The sequence below is a fragment of the Dermacentor albipictus genome, chromosome 1 (genome assembly GCF_038994185.2).
Source record: "Dermacentor albipictus isolate Rhodes 1998 colony chromosome 1, USDA_Dalb.pri_finalv2, whole genome shotgun sequence".
Lineage (NCBI taxonomy): Eukaryota > Metazoa > Arthropoda > Arachnida > Ixodida > Ixodidae > Dermacentor > Dermacentor albipictus.
This window is the reverse complement of record NC_091821.1, coordinates 474,247,608-474,267,890: the sequence shown is the minus strand read 5'-3', so window position 1 is coordinate 474,267,890 and position 20,283 is coordinate 474,247,608. Positions and strand designations below refer to the sequence as shown.

The 20,283-nt window shown below is 47.8% G+C and overlaps 1 protein-coding gene across 1 annotated transcript in view; it reads left to right on the top strand.

The window, feature by feature from the left end:
• The first annotated feature begins 512 nt into the window (after positions 1-512).
• The window catches only part of LOC135908893 (uncharacterized), a 517,064-nt gene continuing 497,293 nt past the window's right edge, over positions 513-20,283 (top strand). Inside the window, exon 1 of the mRNA XM_065440732.2 lies at positions 513-772. Within this exon, the coding sequence (XP_065296804.2) occupies positions 731-772 (42 nt within the window). The 5' untranslated portion in view covers positions 513-730. The remainder of the gene's footprint in view (positions 773-20,283) is intronic.

The following is a 20,283-nucleotide window of genomic DNA, read 5'->3' as shown; positions in this document are numbered from 1 at the left end:
CGCTTTTGAAGAAGAAACTGTGGTTAAGGTATTACAGCTGAAAGAATCCGACTTATTCATTAATACGTACGGCTCGAGCGACCTCTACCCCAAGCATACACGAAGGGAACGAGCGCGCGCGGCAGCCGAGCGAGCCGGAGCGAGCGGCGTCCTGGCCGTGACGTCACTCGCGAGAGGGCGCCATTCCTCTTTCTCGGGGCTAATTCTGCGAAGAACGGAGAACACGGATGCCCTCGCTTTCCCAATTAACGGGCGCCACCTGCAGGGTTGACAGCGCTGCACGCTTTTATTTAGGCGACGTATGGCGAATGCCCTCAGCTTTTTCTCCTCGGAACGGCGAAGTTGTCTCCGTTTCAACGCGTCGTCGAGTCCTAAACGCGTTGTCTGCTGAACTTTCACTCTCTAATCTCGCCCTTTCAAGTTGCTTCTTTTTCCTCCTCGCTTGGTTGCTACTCTCGACAACAGTAGAGCCGCGACGTCACCGCCCGTTTCAGAAACGGTGTTAGTTTTGCGTGAATGCGCGCGTGGTGTTGTGACGGTTATATGTGAATTCAAACGTTCGTTGGTTTGAGCCTCGTGTTCGCGTTGGCCTTTCGGACGGCGTGTCAGGCAGTGGTTCTGTGGCCATCTTGTTTTTGATAGCTCGCCGTCGGGATCGAACGCACAATGCAAAGGCTACCTCGGCGGTTTGGTGTTTGAGCGTGCTTTATGTACTGGGTGTCAGCTGCTGATGGATACATCCCTTTGCGCTGCGTTGGGTCCGCAGGCCTCGGTGAGTGTAGCTCAAGCTCCTTCTTGCTGCGAACCTTGATTTTGGCTTAGTGATGCGAAGGGCTTAGCGCGGCAGTGGTTTGTTTGCTTGTGCTGTGGGGAGGTAAGTTGTAACGTATAGCGCTTGAGTTTCTCCAATGTGGCTCGTGAAGAGCGATGCGTCAAAAACGTTTTTCAAACCGCCGTTTTTTTATTGCGCCCAAGCCGCCCGTTGATCAGGTCTTCGGTGGTTTGGCGTAGTACCGATTGATTTCCTGTGAAAAGTTTTCATCGGAGCTTCTAAAGCTGTCGTGAAAAGTGTTTATTTGTGAATGACGTCTTAGCCTCGTTTGTCCTACGATAATAGTGATCTCTGCCTTGCTGGGAACGGGGATGATTGCGTGCGTCTGTTAGAACCAGTGCGAGATCGCAGAATGTTTCTACAGTAGCGACGGTTACGCATGTGACCAGCGGAATTCGAATGGATCCCGCCCGTGGCATAGCGCCGTGGAGAAGTAGTAGGGATTTAGCTTTGCATGTTCCCCTAGAGCGTTCGAATAATCTTGTCGTTCTGCTGGAGCCGTTATAAAAACGGCCTCTCATTGGATGTAATTATGCATGGTAGCAAAGTATGCAACTCACCCTGATCACTCAAGCTGTTTGCATGCATTTTCTTGCTTGCGCAAGGCTCGAATCAGTGCGTTATGGTATCAAAGTGTATATAGGGGGCTATTATTATTATTACCACACATAAATTTGTGTCGTAAAGTATGACGTAACTAATTAAGGGGACCGTTTGAGGACGTCTTTGTTTGATTCGAATGGCTGTCATTCGGCACGTACAGCGTCGTGGTATAGTGCCTAGAATATACTGGCATTCTAGGCACTATAGTCGTGGCATCGGGATCGCACGCCCGCTGTTACCCGGAGATGTTGGCTGGGTCTGTGGCCGGCTGCGCATGCCGCGCTATGCTAAAACATTTATGACATGTGCAACTCGAGCCCCCACGCAAAGAACGCATCGTTTGCTTGGCCCTATTGAATCCCGTGTTGGTTTGAAACTGCTTGTAGCTAATGCAAACTAGAGAAGACTTGTCCTTGTTTGTTTTGCAGGGCGCTTACGTGAAACCGCCGAAAGCAGGTCAGTGAAGCTTTTGAGGCTGAAATGCTTATGCGGACGACATGTATATGCTAGCCGGTCAGGCGGTGTTAGCTTGCTTGTCCCGGTGGGGGAGAAGGTTGTTGTGTTTGTTGTGTGCCCAAAGTGAAGTTAGCTCTAAGTTGCATGCTTGGGCTTGTCTGACGGGCTTTAGTACTATGTAGTTGAGCGTTTAGTGGGTAAACAAACTGACACTACGTTGAACCCGAGGCTCAGCCACCGCGCACAGCCTTGGCCGAGCGTCACTCAAGGGTTGAGTGCGACGGGAGTAACTGGTGCATCTGTTGAGAGCCGGGCCACTACGAGATTGTGGAATATCAATCTGGGTGATCAGTAGGGGACGCTAGAAGCCAACGAGTACCAACAAGAAGCCAACAAGTATTCGGTGCTAACCAGTATCGTCGACAGTCATCGTGAAATGTGTTCTGCCTAATTTTCTATGTTTGTATCTAACCGTTTGCCTGTTGACATGGGTCCCTGGGTAGTGCATGGTCGAATGGTTAGCGTATTGGGCTGTTGTGCTGAAGCAACAGGTTTCGAAGCCAACTGTCGAACCAAGATGGATGATTGAGTATGCTGCGATGTGTACATACGTAGCGCTCTTCAACGAATCTCTTTCACACCGATATGAGTCAATGTAGATGCGGAACTGGGTAGGTACCGCAGTTGAGTGAAACTCTTGGCCGTCGAATCGGAGCTTTATGTGCCACTCGGTCTCTGCTAGTCTTCATTTTGCCTCTTTGATGCTCACTTAGGTCACTGGGAATGTGCCGCTCTACGATGACGACTTCGTGTTTGTCAATTTTGCATCTGGCACTAAGTATTATATAGAACTGAATAAAAAATGCTATAACACGTGCAAATTACTCTAGAGAGCATCCAAGCAAAGCAGTCAAGCTATTATGCTTAATCAAGAAAATTATTAGGTTCATCTACTGATTTTACTGATTCCTTTCACCAAAATCTATTGCTACCTTTCTTTATGGTAGGGGGGGGGGAGCTGTAGCAATCAGTGTTGATAACTTATGAAAACCTTGCCATGCCGCGACAAAAAACACTTCATTTATAGCGAAAAGTCAGTAAGCGCTGATGGTTATGACTTGCTCAGAATTTTGTCTTATGTTTTAGTAGTATCTACAGGTGCTTCTGATTAATTTCTAAACTTACGATTTAAATTAATTCCTGGAATGGCGAGCAAACGCTCGGACTGTGAGAAATAAAAACAACTCTCTATTTTCTAACGCGGCATCAGATCTAAGATGTGGTTTTATAGCGATGTGCGAATATTAGAAGCTGTCCAATACAAAATCGAGTAGTGTCCTATTGAATTGGGTGTTCAAATCGCATACGTATACGAATATTGTTTCAATAGTTTCTGAATATTTCAGAACGTCAACTGTTCGCAATCAAGCATAAAGTTGGAGCAAAAGTACGATAACTTTCATCCCTACGGGCATAGTGTAGGCACAAAACATTGGAGCAGGCTGCGTTGCTCAGAGAGCCAGACTTTCTCGCATATTTAAGACGGTCGTTCGCTCTCTTCGAAAGGGTCCTGTCAGTGCGAAGGAACGGCTTATTTGTTCCTCATGTCCAAGTCCTGCTGTTATCAATTATCTATTCATGACGTGCAATGGCATGACAGGTAGTTGCTAACTTTATGCGTACTAGGATGTGAACATCGTTTTACGTCATTTGTTAAAACGGCTGTTCATTATTCGAATGCTACTCAATAACTATTCGATATTCGATTCGATTTCCTTGAGCCGCTACTCTGTTCGTATTTAAAAAAGAAAATGCGAGGTTTTACGTGCCAAAACCACGGTCTGACTACGAAGCACGCCGTAGCGGCGAACTCCGGATTGACCTTGGCCATCTGGGATTCTTTAGCGTGCACCCAATGAACGGCACATGGGCGTCCTTGGGTTTGGCCCCCATCGGAAGGCGGACGCCACGGCCTGGATTTGTTGCTGCGCCCTCGGGCTTGGCAACGCAACGCCAAAGCCACCACGCCACCAAGGCTTGGGATTACTATTCGATTCGGTCGCAGGCAATACTATTAGCAGCACCCTAGTGCATCGTCCAGAAGAGCAGCTTAGGTGAACACAGATGGCCCACTAATAAGCTTACAGACAAATTGAGGGACATGGATTCCCCTTTCGGATCAAATGGGAGCGAGACGTTGAATTTAGCAAAGTCCCTCGATAAGCTTTATCAGGTCGTCTTACTGGCTGGCTACTTGCGTAACTAAAAAAAAACATATAAATGTAGCTATAGGTCTAGTAAGCAGCGATGTTAAGATGACTGAGAACGCTCCATATTTAGGCACTACGTCGCTTAGTTACCAATACTCGTGGCAACACCGCGCTGGAATGTAGAAACGCTCGTGTGCCGCTTTTTGGGTTAAGGAGAGCCCAGGTGGTCATATCTGGATCCCCTTTACTACGGCGTCCCGCTTGCCACATTGCGTAGTTTAGCGAACAGCATAATTTAATTTAATTACACGTTCCTACCGCGAGCCGAGGCTTGGTAATCCATAATGTCCGTGAAAAATAAACGTATAAACAACCAACGATTCCCCACTCGCGCGTGAGCTGGACCACAGCAAGCTCCGGAGCCCGTGCTCTGGCGACTCCTCGTGCAGCTCATCCAGGACATTCAGGGAATTCCCATCGCTCTAAGCACCACATGATGTGTTGCAAGCGAGGATGGCTTGGACAGTGAGCCGAGTGAACTCTTTATCACAAAATAAAGCGGGAAAGCTACTATGCTTATAGCGTACGCATGCGTACAACGCACGTGCCTGCAGCGCCAGGGAGAACCTCGCGGCGCCGCCGCCGTGGCGATTGGAGCGTAGCGTCCACGCCGTCGTCCACGCCATAGAGTTTCCTACAAAATTACTAGAGGGAACTCTGGCGCTGCAGTCGTTGTCCTACCATGGGAATGATGGGAAGTACATGGATTTGTCTGATCTTCGTGCTTGTGGATTCAAACGTTCTTGTGGCTTTGTATATTACGCTACATAAATCTCATTGTCGTATATTTCAGCGCAATCTAAATTCATCGAAGTGCAGAAGACGCCGGGAACGCGTACAATTGCTATTAATTGCAACGATTGAGCTTGTCTATGTGCCCAAATCGAAACGCGCCAAGCGTCTCTAGCGTCTCAAAGCACTGGCATGCCCGCGATAAGTTCATAAGTGAGTTTCATTCGCTTGTCAATACATGCATCCGTGGCTTAATGGTTTCAATATCAGGCTTCTGTACTAGGGTCCCTGTGTTCGAATCCTGCCATCGGGCAATTTTAATGATGTTTATTTAATTATTTATTACGCAATAAACTGTTGAAAATGACGAGTTTACAAAGTCAGAAAGCCGTTTGAAGCCAAAAGGACGAAGTTTAGGCAAATCCATGTACTTCCCATAATTCCCATGCTGGGACAACCGCTCCCATTGTAGCTCACGTAGACACTAGCGCCAGAGTTCCCTCTAGTAATTTTGTAGGAAACTCTATGGTCCACGCCACGTCCACGCCGTCGTCTTTGCAGCCAAAAAACACGTAGTCCGCGTCTCTGGAATGCCTCTAACCCTCCGCGCGCTATCCGCGCATGCGCTGTCGATAACGAGAGAGCAAGACAACCGCGGCGGCGCGACGACGCCTTGAATACGCCCACTATGAATGAAGGAGATCACGTCGTGTTGGCGCGACCTTAGCCCCTACCATGCTGCCACCTCTATTCTGGCCCGTCAGCGTCATTGCCTCGCTGCGAGCGCGTACAGTGCGTTGGTCTGTGACGTGCGAACGCGTGTAATAAAAAAGCCACGAAAATAAAAAGCTTAGTACTGCCGTCATCGACGTGGTGAGCTTGAGAAAAGAATAAGATTACGCTAACTCTTCCGGCTAGCAGTCTTCATTTGCGGGCGATATTACCTAATGCCGCGTGAGTTTGAAAGAATACTCGATGTGTCTAAGCTGTCTTAATGCTGACTCTTGCGTATTTATTTAACGCGCATAACTGAACCTCTTTTGTTAGGTTGGATCATGCCCTCTGTTATTAAGGTGGGTGAATATATGAGGCGTAGATAGGGGAGCGGCTGCCTCGACAATAAACGCTGGGACGAGGGCACGGACGTAAAATACAAGTACAAGTGATGAACTTCCGGAATGGTTTATTCGAGCTTGCGCGCTTCTTCTGTCGCAAATGCAGCAAGTGAAGAAAACTTAGGTGGTAGAGACGTTCTAGTGTCCGTGTCTTTTACGTCCTCGTACGCGCCCCAGCTCCACGTCTTAAGGAAGTCGCTCTAACCTACGCCCTCTCAAGCAGCTGTCGTTATAGCACTAGAATGCTTACAACCACCAGGACCATGCTGCACTTACTAAAGTTGATTGGGCTCAACGACTGCGCTTGAATGCGCGGTGAACGCTGTTGTGTTGACACTACCGTATAATTGTGCTGCATCATCACTCAAACGTCCTTCCATGTCATAAAATATCTCATGCGCGCTCATTCGTTGTTATCTCTTTCCATCTTCATATTCACTTTTAACGCGTTCGCATTACGTGTGTGTGTTTGTGTGTTTGTGTGTGTGTGTGTGTGTGTGTGTGTGTGTGTGTGTGTGTGTGTGTGTGTGTGTGTGTGTGTGATACGAAACCATATTGTATCATAACCACATCATTAATTATAGTCGTCATCATCACCCTATCTGATGTCCACTGCAGGACGAAGGCCTGCGATCTCCAACTACCCCTCTCCTGCGCCAACCCACTCCAACTAGCGCCCGCGGATGTCCTAATTTCATAGCCTTATCTACTCTTCTGCCATCCTCGACTGCGCTTCCCTCCTCTTGGTACCCATTCTGTAACCCTAATGGTCCAACGGTTATCTAACCTGCGCATTACATGACCTGCCCAGCTCCATTTTTTTCTCGCAATGTTAATTAGGATATCGGCTATGCCCGTTTGCTCTCTGATCTACACCGCTATCTTCCTGTCCCTTAACGTTGTGCCTAACATTCTTCGTGCCATTGCTCTTTGCGCGGTTCTTGTTTTCGATGTTCTTTATCAGTCTCCAAGTTTCTGGCCCGCATGTTAGCACCGGTAGGATGCACTGTTTGTACACCTTTCTTTTTAATGATAACTATTTCACATGAACTTATCTTATCTGAGCTAAGTGACATCGGTTGTGGACAAAGAATCTATGATTACACCCGCTCTTTCCTGACCTCTCGCATCGCGACAATAGGCATTGGCACTACGCGCTCAGACCCTTTTCCCATGCCTAATAGAGGTACACCGCAAGGGGCGATACTCTCCCCCCTTCTTTTCAATATCGGTATGAGACGCTTAGCCAAAACACTCGACGTCATACCTGGGCTAGGGTACGCGATATATGCAGACGATATTACCCTATGGGCAACCAGCGGCTCGTTAGGACAAAAAGAAGAAATCCTGCAAGAAGCAGCGACCGTTGTTGAAACCTTCGCTCGCAGCAGTGGAATGAGCTGCGCTCCCGATAAATCAGAATTTATCAGGATACGAGGGCGAGGCCGTCAAACTCACGAGCCGGTGAACCTCTTTCTAGGAGACAGCCAGATAAAGGAAGTCCAAAAAATGCGAATCCTCGGACTGTGGCTGCAAAGCAACAAACGAGTAGACCACACCATTAAAACCCTTAGGACTACGGTGAAACAGATCTCTCGTATGATCCGTAGAGTAACTTATCACCGAAAAGGTTTCAAGGAAACAGAGACGATCCGGCTCGTTCAGGCTTTTGTGCTAAGTCGTCTCACATATAGCCTCCCTTTCCAGGACCCCACGAAAACAGAACTAAAGGCCCTAGATGCGTTGATTAGAATGTCGTACAAAGCGGCTCTCGGCCTACCACAGGGAACCTCTACTGAATGCCTGCTGGCCCTCGGGATTCACAATAACTACGAGGAGCTACGGGCAGCGACGCTCATATCTCAACGGGAGCGGCTTAGCTTAACCACCTCTGGCAGAAAATTACTTTGCCGCGTGGGTTACCCTACTCATCCACAGTATGCCGGAGAAGAACTCGAATCTCTGACCAGAGTCCTTTGTGAAAGGATCGTAGTAGCCCCAATCCCTAAGAACATGAGTCCAAAATACCACCAGGGACGTAGAAATGCTCGAGCTCGAAAGTTAATGCAGCAATTCGATGGAAACCCGGATACAGTCTACACAGATGTCGCTCGATGTGGTGCTGACAAATACGCCCTCGCAGTGGTAGGAGCGGCCGCAAATCAAGGGCTTGTGACTTGTGCCACGGCTAGAGTTGCATCTGCGAATACCGCAGAAGCTTCAGCCATCGCGCTAGCTATTAAAACTAAGGACGCTCTGGGACAATCGTCGATAACTCTTACAGATTCCCAAGTCGCATGTAGACTATTCCTCACCGGGAGGCTACCACACAGCACCACTCACCTATTAGGATCCAACCTAACGCAGAAACACATGATCGTCTGGTGCCCGGGTCACGCAGGACTCGAGGGCAATGAGAGAGCGGACGGCGCAGCTCGTGCTTTTGTCAACCGAGCGGCCGACCACTCTGACGAAAACCCCTTTTTACCACGAGAAATCCTTGAGCACCAGCGGCGCGAGCGAAGAAAGTACAGTCCACCACACCCTGACCTATCCAGGCAGGACTCTTATGACTGGCGCCGAATACAAACGCACACATTTCCAAACCTTTATTTGAAAAATGCCATTCACCCAACGCTGTACAGCGCTCGCTGTCCTTGGTGCGGAGGCTGGCCAACTCTCGCCCACATTACGTGGGACTGCCAGAACAGGCCACCCAAAATTAATACACCAAAAATAGCCGGCAAACTTTCCGGAAGGGAGCAGTGGAAGACTTGGCTCGCCAGCGAGGATCGGGAGATGCAACTAGCGCTTCTCGACCAAGCACGGCGGACCGCTCAAGCCAGTGGGGCCCTGGACTAGGGGCTCCACCCACTCGCTTTCTGCATTTTTTTTTCTTTTAAATAGACGTTTTGATATATATATAACCCATGTTTATTCTTCTCTATATTTCCTTCTCATGACCAGGGTTCCTTGTGAGTAACTTCACAAGGAACCCTTCACTCCTTCACAGAATGACTGGCGATCCTGAACTCTTTATCCCTTGCCCGGCTACTGTTCATTATCTTTGTCATCTGTATATTAATCATCAACCCCGCTCTTATACTATCTCTGTTAAGGTCCTCAATCATTTGTTGTAACTCGTTCCCAGTGTTGCTGAAAAGGACAATGTCATCAGCAAAGCTAAGGTTGCTGAGATATTCGGCATTGATCCTTACTCCCATGCTTTCCCAGTTTAATAGCTTGAATACTTCTTCCAAGGACGCAGTGAATAGCATTGAAGAGATTGTGTTTGCTTGCCTGACTCCTTTCTTTCCTACTTTCTTTTTTTGAGAATTAAGGCAGCTGTGGGATCTCTGCAGATATTTTCCAAGATATTACCTTAAGTGGTCTGTACTCCTTGATTACGCAATTTCTCAGTGACAGCTGGTATCTTTACTGAATCAAATGCCTTTTCGTAATCTATGAAAGCCATACAGAGAGGCGGATTGTGCTCTGCGGATTTCTCGATTGCTTGATTAATGACATGGCGGTGATCCACTGTAGAGTTCCCTTCCTGAAGCCAGCCTGTTCCCTTGGTTGACTAAAGTCCAGTGTTGCCCTTATTCTATTGCAAATTATCTTGGTATATATTTTATATAATACTGGGAGTAAGCTAATGGGCCTACAATTTTTCAATTCTATAACGTCTCGCTTTTTGTGGATTAGTATAATGTTTGCATTCTTCTAGTTTTCTGGGACCCTTGCAGTTGATAGACACTTCGTATAGAGAGCCGCCAGTTTTCCAACTGTTATTCCATCTTCTCCTGCCGCTCTTCCCCGTTCTATGTCTTAAACGAGAAAAAAGGGGGTTAACCGAGGGGCCCGATTATTGTGAGTCATATCATGAGAAGCCAACTAACACTGACACCAAGGACAACATAGGGGAAATTACTTGTGCTTAATAAATGTAATGAAGAAACGATAAATTAATGAAAATTAAAGTGGATGAAAGAACAACTTGCCGCAGGTGGGAACCGAACCCACACCCTTCGCATTTCGCGTGCGATGCTCTACCAATTGAGCTACCACGGCGCTGTTTCCCCATCCACTTTCTTGGGTATTTATGTGTGCTAGTAGAACCCTGGCAGTGTTAGCCAGCGCCATCACTCACAGACCTTGGCGGCGGACGTGGAACGTCCTTGTTGCCGCAGGCGTCACGAGAACGTGATCTTTTTGGGTGAAGGCAACTGGTCAATAAACCCACATATGCTACCTGAAGGTATCAATGTTGCCGGATTCGATACCCCCAGTTACTGTTCTGATGAGGGAGTGTCTTTGTTGCAGCTTAGTGGGCCTTCCTAATTTGGTTGTAGTTGGATCAGTATAGCCCCGCTCGCTCGGAGCATCTTTTGCCGGTGTCAGCCGCACTCCAAGCCTGCAGATGTAGCGCACTGGAGGAGGTCAAACTCAAGCTCACCATCGTCAGATTAAAAAGAAAAGAAAAATTCACAGAAGGATTCGACCTTCCGACTATGGCAACCGAGCATTCGACATAGCTCAGTCAGATAATCCCGCAGCCGGCGAGGCTACGTTATCGCCGAAAAGTACAGCTCAGATGGCCCTACATGCCTAAGAGATCCGTTGGTTTATCCGCCATCGGTGGGTTTTGTGGCGCGATATATGTTGCTCGATATAGTGTTAATTCTCAATGCTCCTAACATCGTGGGTCCCGAAACTTCGGCACGCATGGGGCCTTGAAAGCGCCTAGGTAGACGATATATATTCAGCGGATTTGAAAATCACTTAAAACTTGTGTAAAAAAATGGTGAGAAACAGGAAACAAAGTTGCAACGCTTACTGAGAAAAAAAGGAAAAGAAGATAAAGAAGGAAAAAAAGAACTTTCAGTGCTTACCGAGAATTCACTAGACGCGTATGGATGAAGGTACACCAAACAGCTCGCGGTCTGGGCTGCCTTGCCTCAGGCATCGGAGAAGTCTTCCCGAACGTGACGGAACTGGTGCTCAAGCGCCGCGCAAGGCTGAGGCGTCATATTAGGGAAGGGTGCATTGGCAGAGACCTTCATTCGGTATGATTTGTTATTTATTTCAGCCTAACGGTACGTTCCAAAATGCGCAAATCTATTCGCGGCACGCACGAAATCTGATCATGTAGAGTAAGTGTAAATCTCACTAACAATATTTTTTCTATGAGAACAGGCGATAACATTCAGGACATGTATGGCTCCTCTCACACTACGTAACAGGTGATTAGGCGGTGAAAGAAAAGTTGTACCGGGAAAATATCTAAATGTGTTCGTGTGAATATATACACAAAGATTCACCTTACAGATGTGACAGGGCAGCATAATACAGTCTATACAGTCCGTCGTAGTCCATCCAACTACGGAGTACAAAAGTTTGGAGCCGTATCCAGCGTATATTATGCTAGGTCTACCTAGGTATGCGCAAAATTTTGCGTAGCTTGTGTTACTTATAACGCAAAAACCACAGACAATTTTTAGTAGTTGTTTTATCGGCAATCGCCTGTTTGCTCAAATTATCTATTTGATCTTTCAAAGCACTGTGTCAAAAACGTCGTGGAACGAATAACTTACTTTATCTAGAATAGTGTCTGCTCGAGACCTTTATATTAAAAAAAAAAGGTTTCTGCCAATAGTAACTCGCGACGAACAATTTATAGAATCAATTTTATCTAAATTCGTTCTTTCTTCGAGTTTCCTTTTTTCTTTGACGTGAAAGTCTTCTTGCCGACAACGACGCGAAGTGAACGAGTAAGCACAGTCGGCCGCTGAGCCGCATCGTCTCCTGCGTTCAAGAGGAGTGGCTTTCCTGCTTAACAGGGATGCGTTGGCGGGGCAGATGGCGGACCTACGCGCAACCTTGCTCCCGTAGGGAGCTTATGTGCAGTAAGTCTAGTTCCTCGATACGGCGTCCAGAAGGCACCACATACAGGCCGTCAACAAACGCTTGTTTATTGACCCAGGATGCAACGCAGTGCGATGGTCGCGGCTTGTGTGCAAGGGCTCACCGCAAGACCGATCGAGTACGCGCGCCTGCACTGAACATGACATCATGCAACATGCTCATGTCATGGCATGCACATTAGGGAGTTCCCGAATATGGGCCGCAATGAGTTTGCTTTGGCAAAAAAAAAGGAGAGAGAAAAAAAGAAGAAAAAGCGTCACCGACATTGCGCGTGCGCGAGACGCCAATACGGTTTTGCGTTTGCGTCGGCAATGCTATTTCACCGAAATAGCGCAGGGACCCAATCTCGACCCAAACGTGGTGCGGCAACGAACATGGCGGCACCCACCGAAGTGCCGGCTCTCAGTGAGAAACTCTGTGGGCCTGTCGGAGTCGTTCGGTTCGTCGTTCGCGCATTTCTCTCTGAGGGACGTGTAGAATGTAGTGCAGCTGCACCGTCTTGCTGGCGCCTTGCTTCGGTGTCCATCGAACCTGCCCGCGTGGTACCGCGGAGTCTGCCGAAGGAGGATGTCGCACTTTAGGATTAAAGTTAAGCTTTCTCCATGTGTATCGGTGACAGCGGTTATAGTATATATATAGATATAGCATGTAGATATCGTATATAGATTATAAAATATATAGATTATAGTAGATAAACATAAATACCCCCGAACGTGGATGGAAGGGAGGCGCTGCGGTAGCTCACTTAGTAGTAACATCGCACACGTAATGCGAAGACATAGAATCGTATCTTACCTGCGGCCAGTACCTTTCTTCATCCACTTCCATTGCCATTTATTCATAATTTATTCAATTCAATGAGGAACTGCAGATCATTTCCCCTATGCTGTCCTTGATGTCATTGTGTCTTGCCTGCTTATGATGGGACTAATAAGAGAGAGAGAGACAAAAGGGAAGGAAAGACAGGGAGGTTAGCCAGTGTAAATACCGGCTGGCTACCCTGTGCTGGGGAAAGGGGTAAAGGCAATAAAAGGAGAAGGAAGAGAGAAGAAAAAAAAAGAAAAAAAAGAGAAAAAAAATGCACACAGTAACGCGATGTTGCGCGCAACAATAGTCAAAGGCGTTCGCACAATTCACATGTCCTTAAGAAGTTGAGCAAAGCCCTTAAGGCCTTGAGTGCCGAAACCCGTCTGGACCAGTGTCCTAGAACTTTCTCTTCCGTGAAGGGGCGATTGTCCAGTTTTTCGAGCACGGTCACGAGCACTTTTCTTTGCACATTGTAACGTGGACAGTCACAGAGGAGGTGCGCGATCGTCTCTTCGCAGCCGCAGGTGTCGCAAGCAGGGCTGTCGGCCATTCCAATGCGGAAGGAATAGGAGTTATTGAATGCCACGCCGAGCCATAGGCGGCACAGAAGTGTTGCTTCCGCTCGGGGCAACCCTGGTGGAAGACGGAGTTGCAAACTTGGATCCAATCTGTGAAGACGTGTGTTATGGGACTAATAAAATATATATATGCCGCAAGTGCACTTACATAATCGGAGAGACAGACAGGACTTATGTCGAGTGAGCTTCTAAACTACACTTTGCAATCTGGTGAATGCGGTTTCATTCTTGGATCCGAGTTTAATTTGCAGGTGCGACGTAATGCTAGCGCATGTCTCTCGGATTTACCGCTCAATCATCACTGGATATTTTTTTCTTCCCGCTTCCCCTTTTCGCAGTGTAGGGCTAGAAAAAGTAGATCCTGCGGTTTAACGGTTCCTGTAGTGGCTTGCCAAAGCCACGACATGGTTATGAGGCACGCCGTAGCGGTGGACTCCGGGTGAATTCTCACCATCTGGAGTTCTTTAACGTTCACGCAATGCACGGTGCATGGTAGCGTTATTGCATTTCGCCGTTAAGCCCAGGACTTCGGGTTTAGCAGCGCAACGCCGAAGCCACTACGCCACCACGCGAGTCCCGATGTAGGGTAGCAAACCGGGTGCAACGAAAGGCAGCTACGCAGCGCAAGTCCTGTAGACTCTGCTTGAAGACGTCTTTCTAATAAGCACCGGTTATCATAGTGTCTAGTGCGAACGCTGCTGAGTTAGCCGCGGTGATTTTGACGTTACCGCTTTCTCACGCCGGGCTTGGCAGTGGAGTGACAGCCCTAGTTGCATGACTTCATAAAGTAGAGCGCACAGGTCTTGGGATATCTAGGTGGCGTTGGGGCAAACTGGTTAACTTAGCTGCTTTTTTTTCTTTTCGTTCTCCTTTCTTTCTCTCCGTTCCCTCCCCGCCTATCTGACCGGCACAATCATAATTTAGTCGCTGCTCGCTTTCCTCTTGAGCTTGTAGGACGACTTGTCGCCGCTCAAACTGTCGAGCGGCAATGTCAGCAAAGTCAACGACGCATCAATTAGAGGACCGACACTGCACGAACCGGTGGACACCCACATGCATGCATGATCGCCGCTGACAGTGTCTTCGCTGTCTTTTTCTATCTCGTCATTCGTCGTATCTCTCTCTCTCTCTCCTTCGATATGAGCTTTCTGGCGGGTTTGGCTTGTTTGTGCGTTGCTGCGGCGTTCGTTGGCGGATTTGGTGTCTTACCTCTCTCGAAGAGCAAAGCACGTAATATATATATATATATATATATATATATATATATATATATATATATATATATATATATAATCTGGCCTCAGGGGCAGCATGCGCGCGCGCGTCAGCAAGCACAAGCGTGGCCGAGCGCTCCGCCCCCCCTCCCCTCCTGTCACGTCTCGCGGCGTTACGCGTCGTCCGCGTGACGGACGGAAGGGGGCGCGTCGGGTCGCCGGCACTGTCGTCTTTGTCAATTTCAATTTTGCCGCGGCCGGGATAGATGGCCGTTGACGGGTCCGGGGCCGGGGAGCTCGTCCGGCATCAGCAAAAAGGCCGCGTAATGAACGGCGTTGCCGGATTAGGGACTCGAGTCAGCTGTCGCTTTTAATTTAAAGCGTTGATAGGTACGCGCGGCTCATCCTTTAATTAGCGTCCCTCTGCGGGGCACGCCCAGCGACGGCTTAACGCTGGATCCAGTGTTATTTCTTCTTTTTTCTGCCGTTTTCTTCTTTCTTGTCCTCGCGTTTTCTTTCTCTTCTTCGGCTTGTGTAAGTTTGATTGCAACCTAGCAAGACCTTCCCGAAGGACAGTAATCAGGCAGTTGTTTATGGCCCCGTGCTTACAGCAACCGCGTACGTTTTTTTTTTCTTTCTTTCTCGCTCTTCCTGCGGTGGCGCTGTTACTATTATTACGAGCGCTGTGGACGTGTCTCGTCTCTGTCGTCTGCGGTTACGACCGCCGGTCGCTTTCGCTGTCGTCGCTCGGCCCTGGCGACAAGCGCTGCGTGGTTGTTGCGAACGCTGCTGCCTTCATTTACTCCCGTCGGCCACCACATAACAGTCGACGCTTCCCATTAAACGTTGCTGCTGCAGCGGTCGAGCCGAGGCAGCAGCAAGGCTGCGTCGCGTGTTTGATGGGTAGACGTCGATATTTTGCAATTACAGGGAAGCCGATCGATTGCCCTTGCAAAACCAACGTCCGGGTCTCGTGGTGACAATTGTTTTATTGCAACTTGAGCTGGCGAGGGTCCACGTCAGAGCCTCGGTGTCGCTAGATCAAAGAAAATGTGCACTCAATGCGAGCTCGCGTGATGCCCTTGTTAGCGTGAATAGATGCGAGGGAGAGTGCGCAGCGTCAACTGTCAACCATGCATTGAGTGAGGCGTCCCCTGCTGGTGAACCTGTCGATCGTTGGGAGTAGGTTTAGATCTGCGGCGCCTTCCTTGTAATAACTGCGCTGCATTTTGAGATGTAGATGTATGAACAGTGTCAGAGATCTGGCTAGTCGGTATTCCACGAGGTAGTTTAGTATAAGGTATGAAACTTAATTTTACGTCGATTTACATGGCGCATGCCGTGTCGTTCATAAGAGACGCACTAGTTTTCGCAAGCAATAGGAAGCGTCTCTCTAGCCTTCCTAGCGTAGCCTGCTACGTATTAAATGGAGTATAATCAGGGTGTCTACCAAACGGTAAAACTGGGAATTGTCAGAGATATTGAGTAGTCTGCAAAAACTCAGCCGTTTTGAAGGAGCTTCAGCTCAAAAAACAAAGCTGTGGCTGATGCCGAGATGCAGGTGTCCCTCATCGAAACCGAAATAAACTCTTTTAAAGCAGTGAAAACCAACACCGAGATGTTGTGTACGGGGTGAGATTATGTCAGGATAGTTGAGGTTGAATATCCAGCTGCAGAGGGAGAATCTTAGTCGTGACAAAGTTCAGGCCTCATGCCGATAAGCTCGCTCAAATTCTCTTCGCTTGCTCAGAAATAGCTCATATTCAAAAATAGTTACTTATGTATGCATCTCCTTTTCATTCGTATTTGAAAATGTTCGACACAATTTGGAATGGGTCTTGCATTTTTTTCGATATGCCCTCTGTTTTCTTTGTAAATAAAATACATACTACTCCGTACTATTCAAACTGGATTAACTCATCTTTTTTTGTTTCAACATGCTTACTAGAGAGTGACAGCACTGAGCAACATGGTGTGCAGCCTGCCTTGACATAAAACAAAGTTCTGGCTCATTCAAGGAATTTTGCAAAGGTGCTCAGGGAAAACCTGGAGAACTCAGGGAATTTGGAAATGTCAACTTGGTAGACACCCTGCTTCTACAGTTGAAGAAGAAGCTTACGCTACGTTTTGTTCTCTATTGCCGCAAGAGTAGAGCGGGCATTCTTCTCTCTCCCAGAAGGGCAGAGTGAAAAGCCCATTTCACTCTCTCCTTGATGACGGAGTGAATCATGCATTTCACTCCACTCGACATTTTGCGACAGTACAACAACGCTTTGAAGAGTAAATCGGCCGCTTCACTCCTCCGATATCCTCCCTAGTTTTTAAAGTGTTCCTTGATCGTCTTCTCGCCCCACGTTTTTAACGGTTTCGATAAATCCATTGTTTTTTTAAGTACTTGTTAAATAGCAACTGATTCTTTTTAAGCTCGGATAACGAGTAGTAAAATTGCCGTGTACATGTAAACCATCGGAAAAGCCATGCAGAGCTGCTTTCTTCTTTTGTCCCTTGCAATGGAGCTTTAAAGCAGACGACGCACAGCTTTGTAGAAGGTCCGGGGTTATTTTTCTCTCGTGAACCGGCACGTGCAGTAGCATTCCAATCACGAGAGCTCTACCAAACGAGTCATAAAAATACAAAAGTTAGCATTTATACCGAGAATTACGGGTTTTAGAAGCACGGTTTTTTGAGCGGGACTATTTTATTCGCGGAGGCAATCGGCTGTCGCGCTTCGGTCATCTGGGTGGGGCCTCCCCTTTTTTCTAAAGTTCTACGCGACTATAGCCACAAACACGGAACAGTCTTTACAAGAAGCCCACGCCGTACACGAACATGGTACGGACCGATGGCTAGAAGCCGGCACCAGTAACAATGTGCACTAAGCGTAGTTCCGACGGCGGCTCCGTTCGATTTATCAGCGAATAGTGTTTCAGAATACTCCGCGCGTGCCGTACTACAAGCATGCAGCCTCGCAACGTTCTGGAAACTCGAGCGAGGCAAGGTCGACCAACTGCGTCAAGCATCCACGTTGCGAGCGCACGCGCGGTACGGCCAGCGCGACAGTGAAGTGCCCCAGCTGACAACATCACACGTGAACGACGCGAGAGGGCGCCACTCAAACCTCTCGAGGTTAGTATGTATCCATTGCGGGTTGTGCCACAAGAGCAGCGCACCTCTTCAATCTACGAAACTATAACCTACAGTTGCCACAGACGACAGTTGATCGAACGTGACACGAAACCTCTTTCCCGCAGCCTACCTTTAACGAGAAGAGTTGCTAAATGTAACAAATAAGAAAAGGTTGTCACACCAGGAGGAATTTACGTTCGATGGACCCGTCCTTTAACATCCTTATTGCCACATTTGAAACTAATGTGTACGATACAGGAGGATTGGGAATAGGCAGTCTCATCCGCAGTAGTGAATTTGACGTTGAGCTGCTAAGCTCGAGGGCGCGGAAACGAATCCGGGCTGCGGCGGCCGCATTCCAATGCGGGCGAAATGTAATAACGCCCGTGTGCTGGACATTCGGGTGCACGTTAAAGAAGCCCAGGGGGTAAAAATTAATCCGGAGTTCCCCTCTTCGTTGGGCTTCATTATCATTTCTTGGTTTTGACCCGTAAAGCCCCATAATTTGATTTTAATTTTTAACAGGCAGCCTCCTAGGAAATGCTTTACCGGAAGCACTGAGTATAGTGTATTGAACGCTGAAGCGTACGTTTAAGAAACGTTTCAATAATTTCTTTGAGGAAACCGACAAACTCAACTAGCATTTCTTTGCGAGCCGGTGGTATAGCTAACTTCAGAAGGTAATGAACCAGACAGAGCTGAGGATTTCACCAATCAAAGGGTGTTGAACTTTGCGGAAGAAAAATAATCGCGAAACAAGATGTCCGACAGAAAAGGGCAGCCGACTGATGGCCACCCCGTTCAAAGGTAGAAATCGATGTACTCTCGTTGCATGTACTTGCAACGTAAATTCCTAATGAAAGCAGCAAGAAAACGGGGCACTGCTTGAAGACCAGCGCGACAGCAGTGCAACGCTGGAGCACATACGTCAAGCAGGTCACAAGAAACACATTCCAAACATCAGCGCGATTAAATGATTTTTTACATCTTCCATCCCTGCCTTGCCGTTTGTGTTTTAAACAGCTTCTGCCCATCGGTTGGGATGGCTGTGGTGGTGGTGGAGAAGTGGCAACCCTCAAAAACCGCAGAGATCTTTTCTTATTGAATACCCACGTAGGGAGAGGGTATTTTCGTAAATGTGTTAAACACGCTTGTGGAAAACGTTGTAGTTCACCTGGCAAATGGAACTTCGGCGATATCATATCATATAAATCATGAAGTCAGGGTTAACTCTACTAGATATACATATAGTACCCCAGAAAGTGGATGGAGAAAAGGTGCTGTGATAGCTCAATTAGTAAGAGCATCGCACATGTATTGAGAAGTGAAATCGTATTCCACCTGCGGCGACTTGTTTTTTCGTCCACATCCATTTCCATCTGTTTATAATTTATTTAATTCAATTAATAACTGCAGATAATTTCCCCGATGCTGTCCTTGGTGTCATTGTTCGTTGGCTCCTTATGAAGTGACTATAAAAAATCCACCCCTCGGTTTTCCAGCGAATTCATTAGCGTTGCTTCTGAGAGGGCGCAATCTCAGAGGCGACGTCTCCGACACAGCCATAAAGCTTGCATAGTGGAATCGCAGCATAGAGCGCATAGAACGTTTTCGCAACGCGAAGCTTACGTCGCGCTCTTCGTGCGCCTTGGCCGCTGTATTTAGGCTAGCTCATTGTCTCCGAAATTTAAGCGGAATTCCCGCACGGAAATAAGCAAAAGCGCGGTTGTGTCACGTTGCTGTTCACACAAAAAGTATCTGCTGATATCATCAAAGCTCGTGAGATCGTCTTCTAAAGGCCTACACCTGTCTTGGACCGAGTGTGTGTGCACCTTCTACTAATCCTGCGCATCAAAAAGCAAACGCTCAAAATTTCCAACAGAAGGGATCAACATAGGTGAACAGCGATCGGCGAAGCTCTCATTGTATACCACCACAGCTACCGGCGTGAAATAGCTACGTGCAATATGACATGCTTCCTCGCACACCTGTTTCACTCGCCTGGAAAGCGAAGTCCACCTGTTTACTACGCATATATTAACAAGCACGACATATCTCGCGAAACACGTCAAGAAAAGCAAGCATCTGCGCCTCGTCGCTGTGATTCTCTCGTAAATAACACGAATTATGAAGCTGAATCAATTACAGGGATCTTGAAAAGCTCGCATGATGGCACACAAAGCACCGATGTAGCAGACGCGATATCTGAGCGCACCACATTTGCCGGCTGGAACGCGCAAAGCACGCAGAAGCACAGGACATCTTTTACAACATGGCGGCAAACGCCGCGCGCATCGTTTTAAGACAACTGTCTGCTAGCTCGTCGTGCTTTAGCGCAACACAGTTCGAGTACGAAGGAAAAAGTACGGGTGACAGGACGAGCGCTAATTTCCAACTGATTTTGTTCCATGACACTACTGCACATTATGTGGGCCGCTCACAGCACACGTGACAAAAACAATCGAAACAACAATCTCACAAGAGCACGTCTGCTATGAGCGGCCCATACAATGTGCAATAGGATCATGGAATAAAACCAGCTGGAACTTAGCGCTCATCCTGTCACCCGTCCTTTTTCCTTCATACTAGAACTGAGTTGCGCTAAAACAAGACAAGCACATC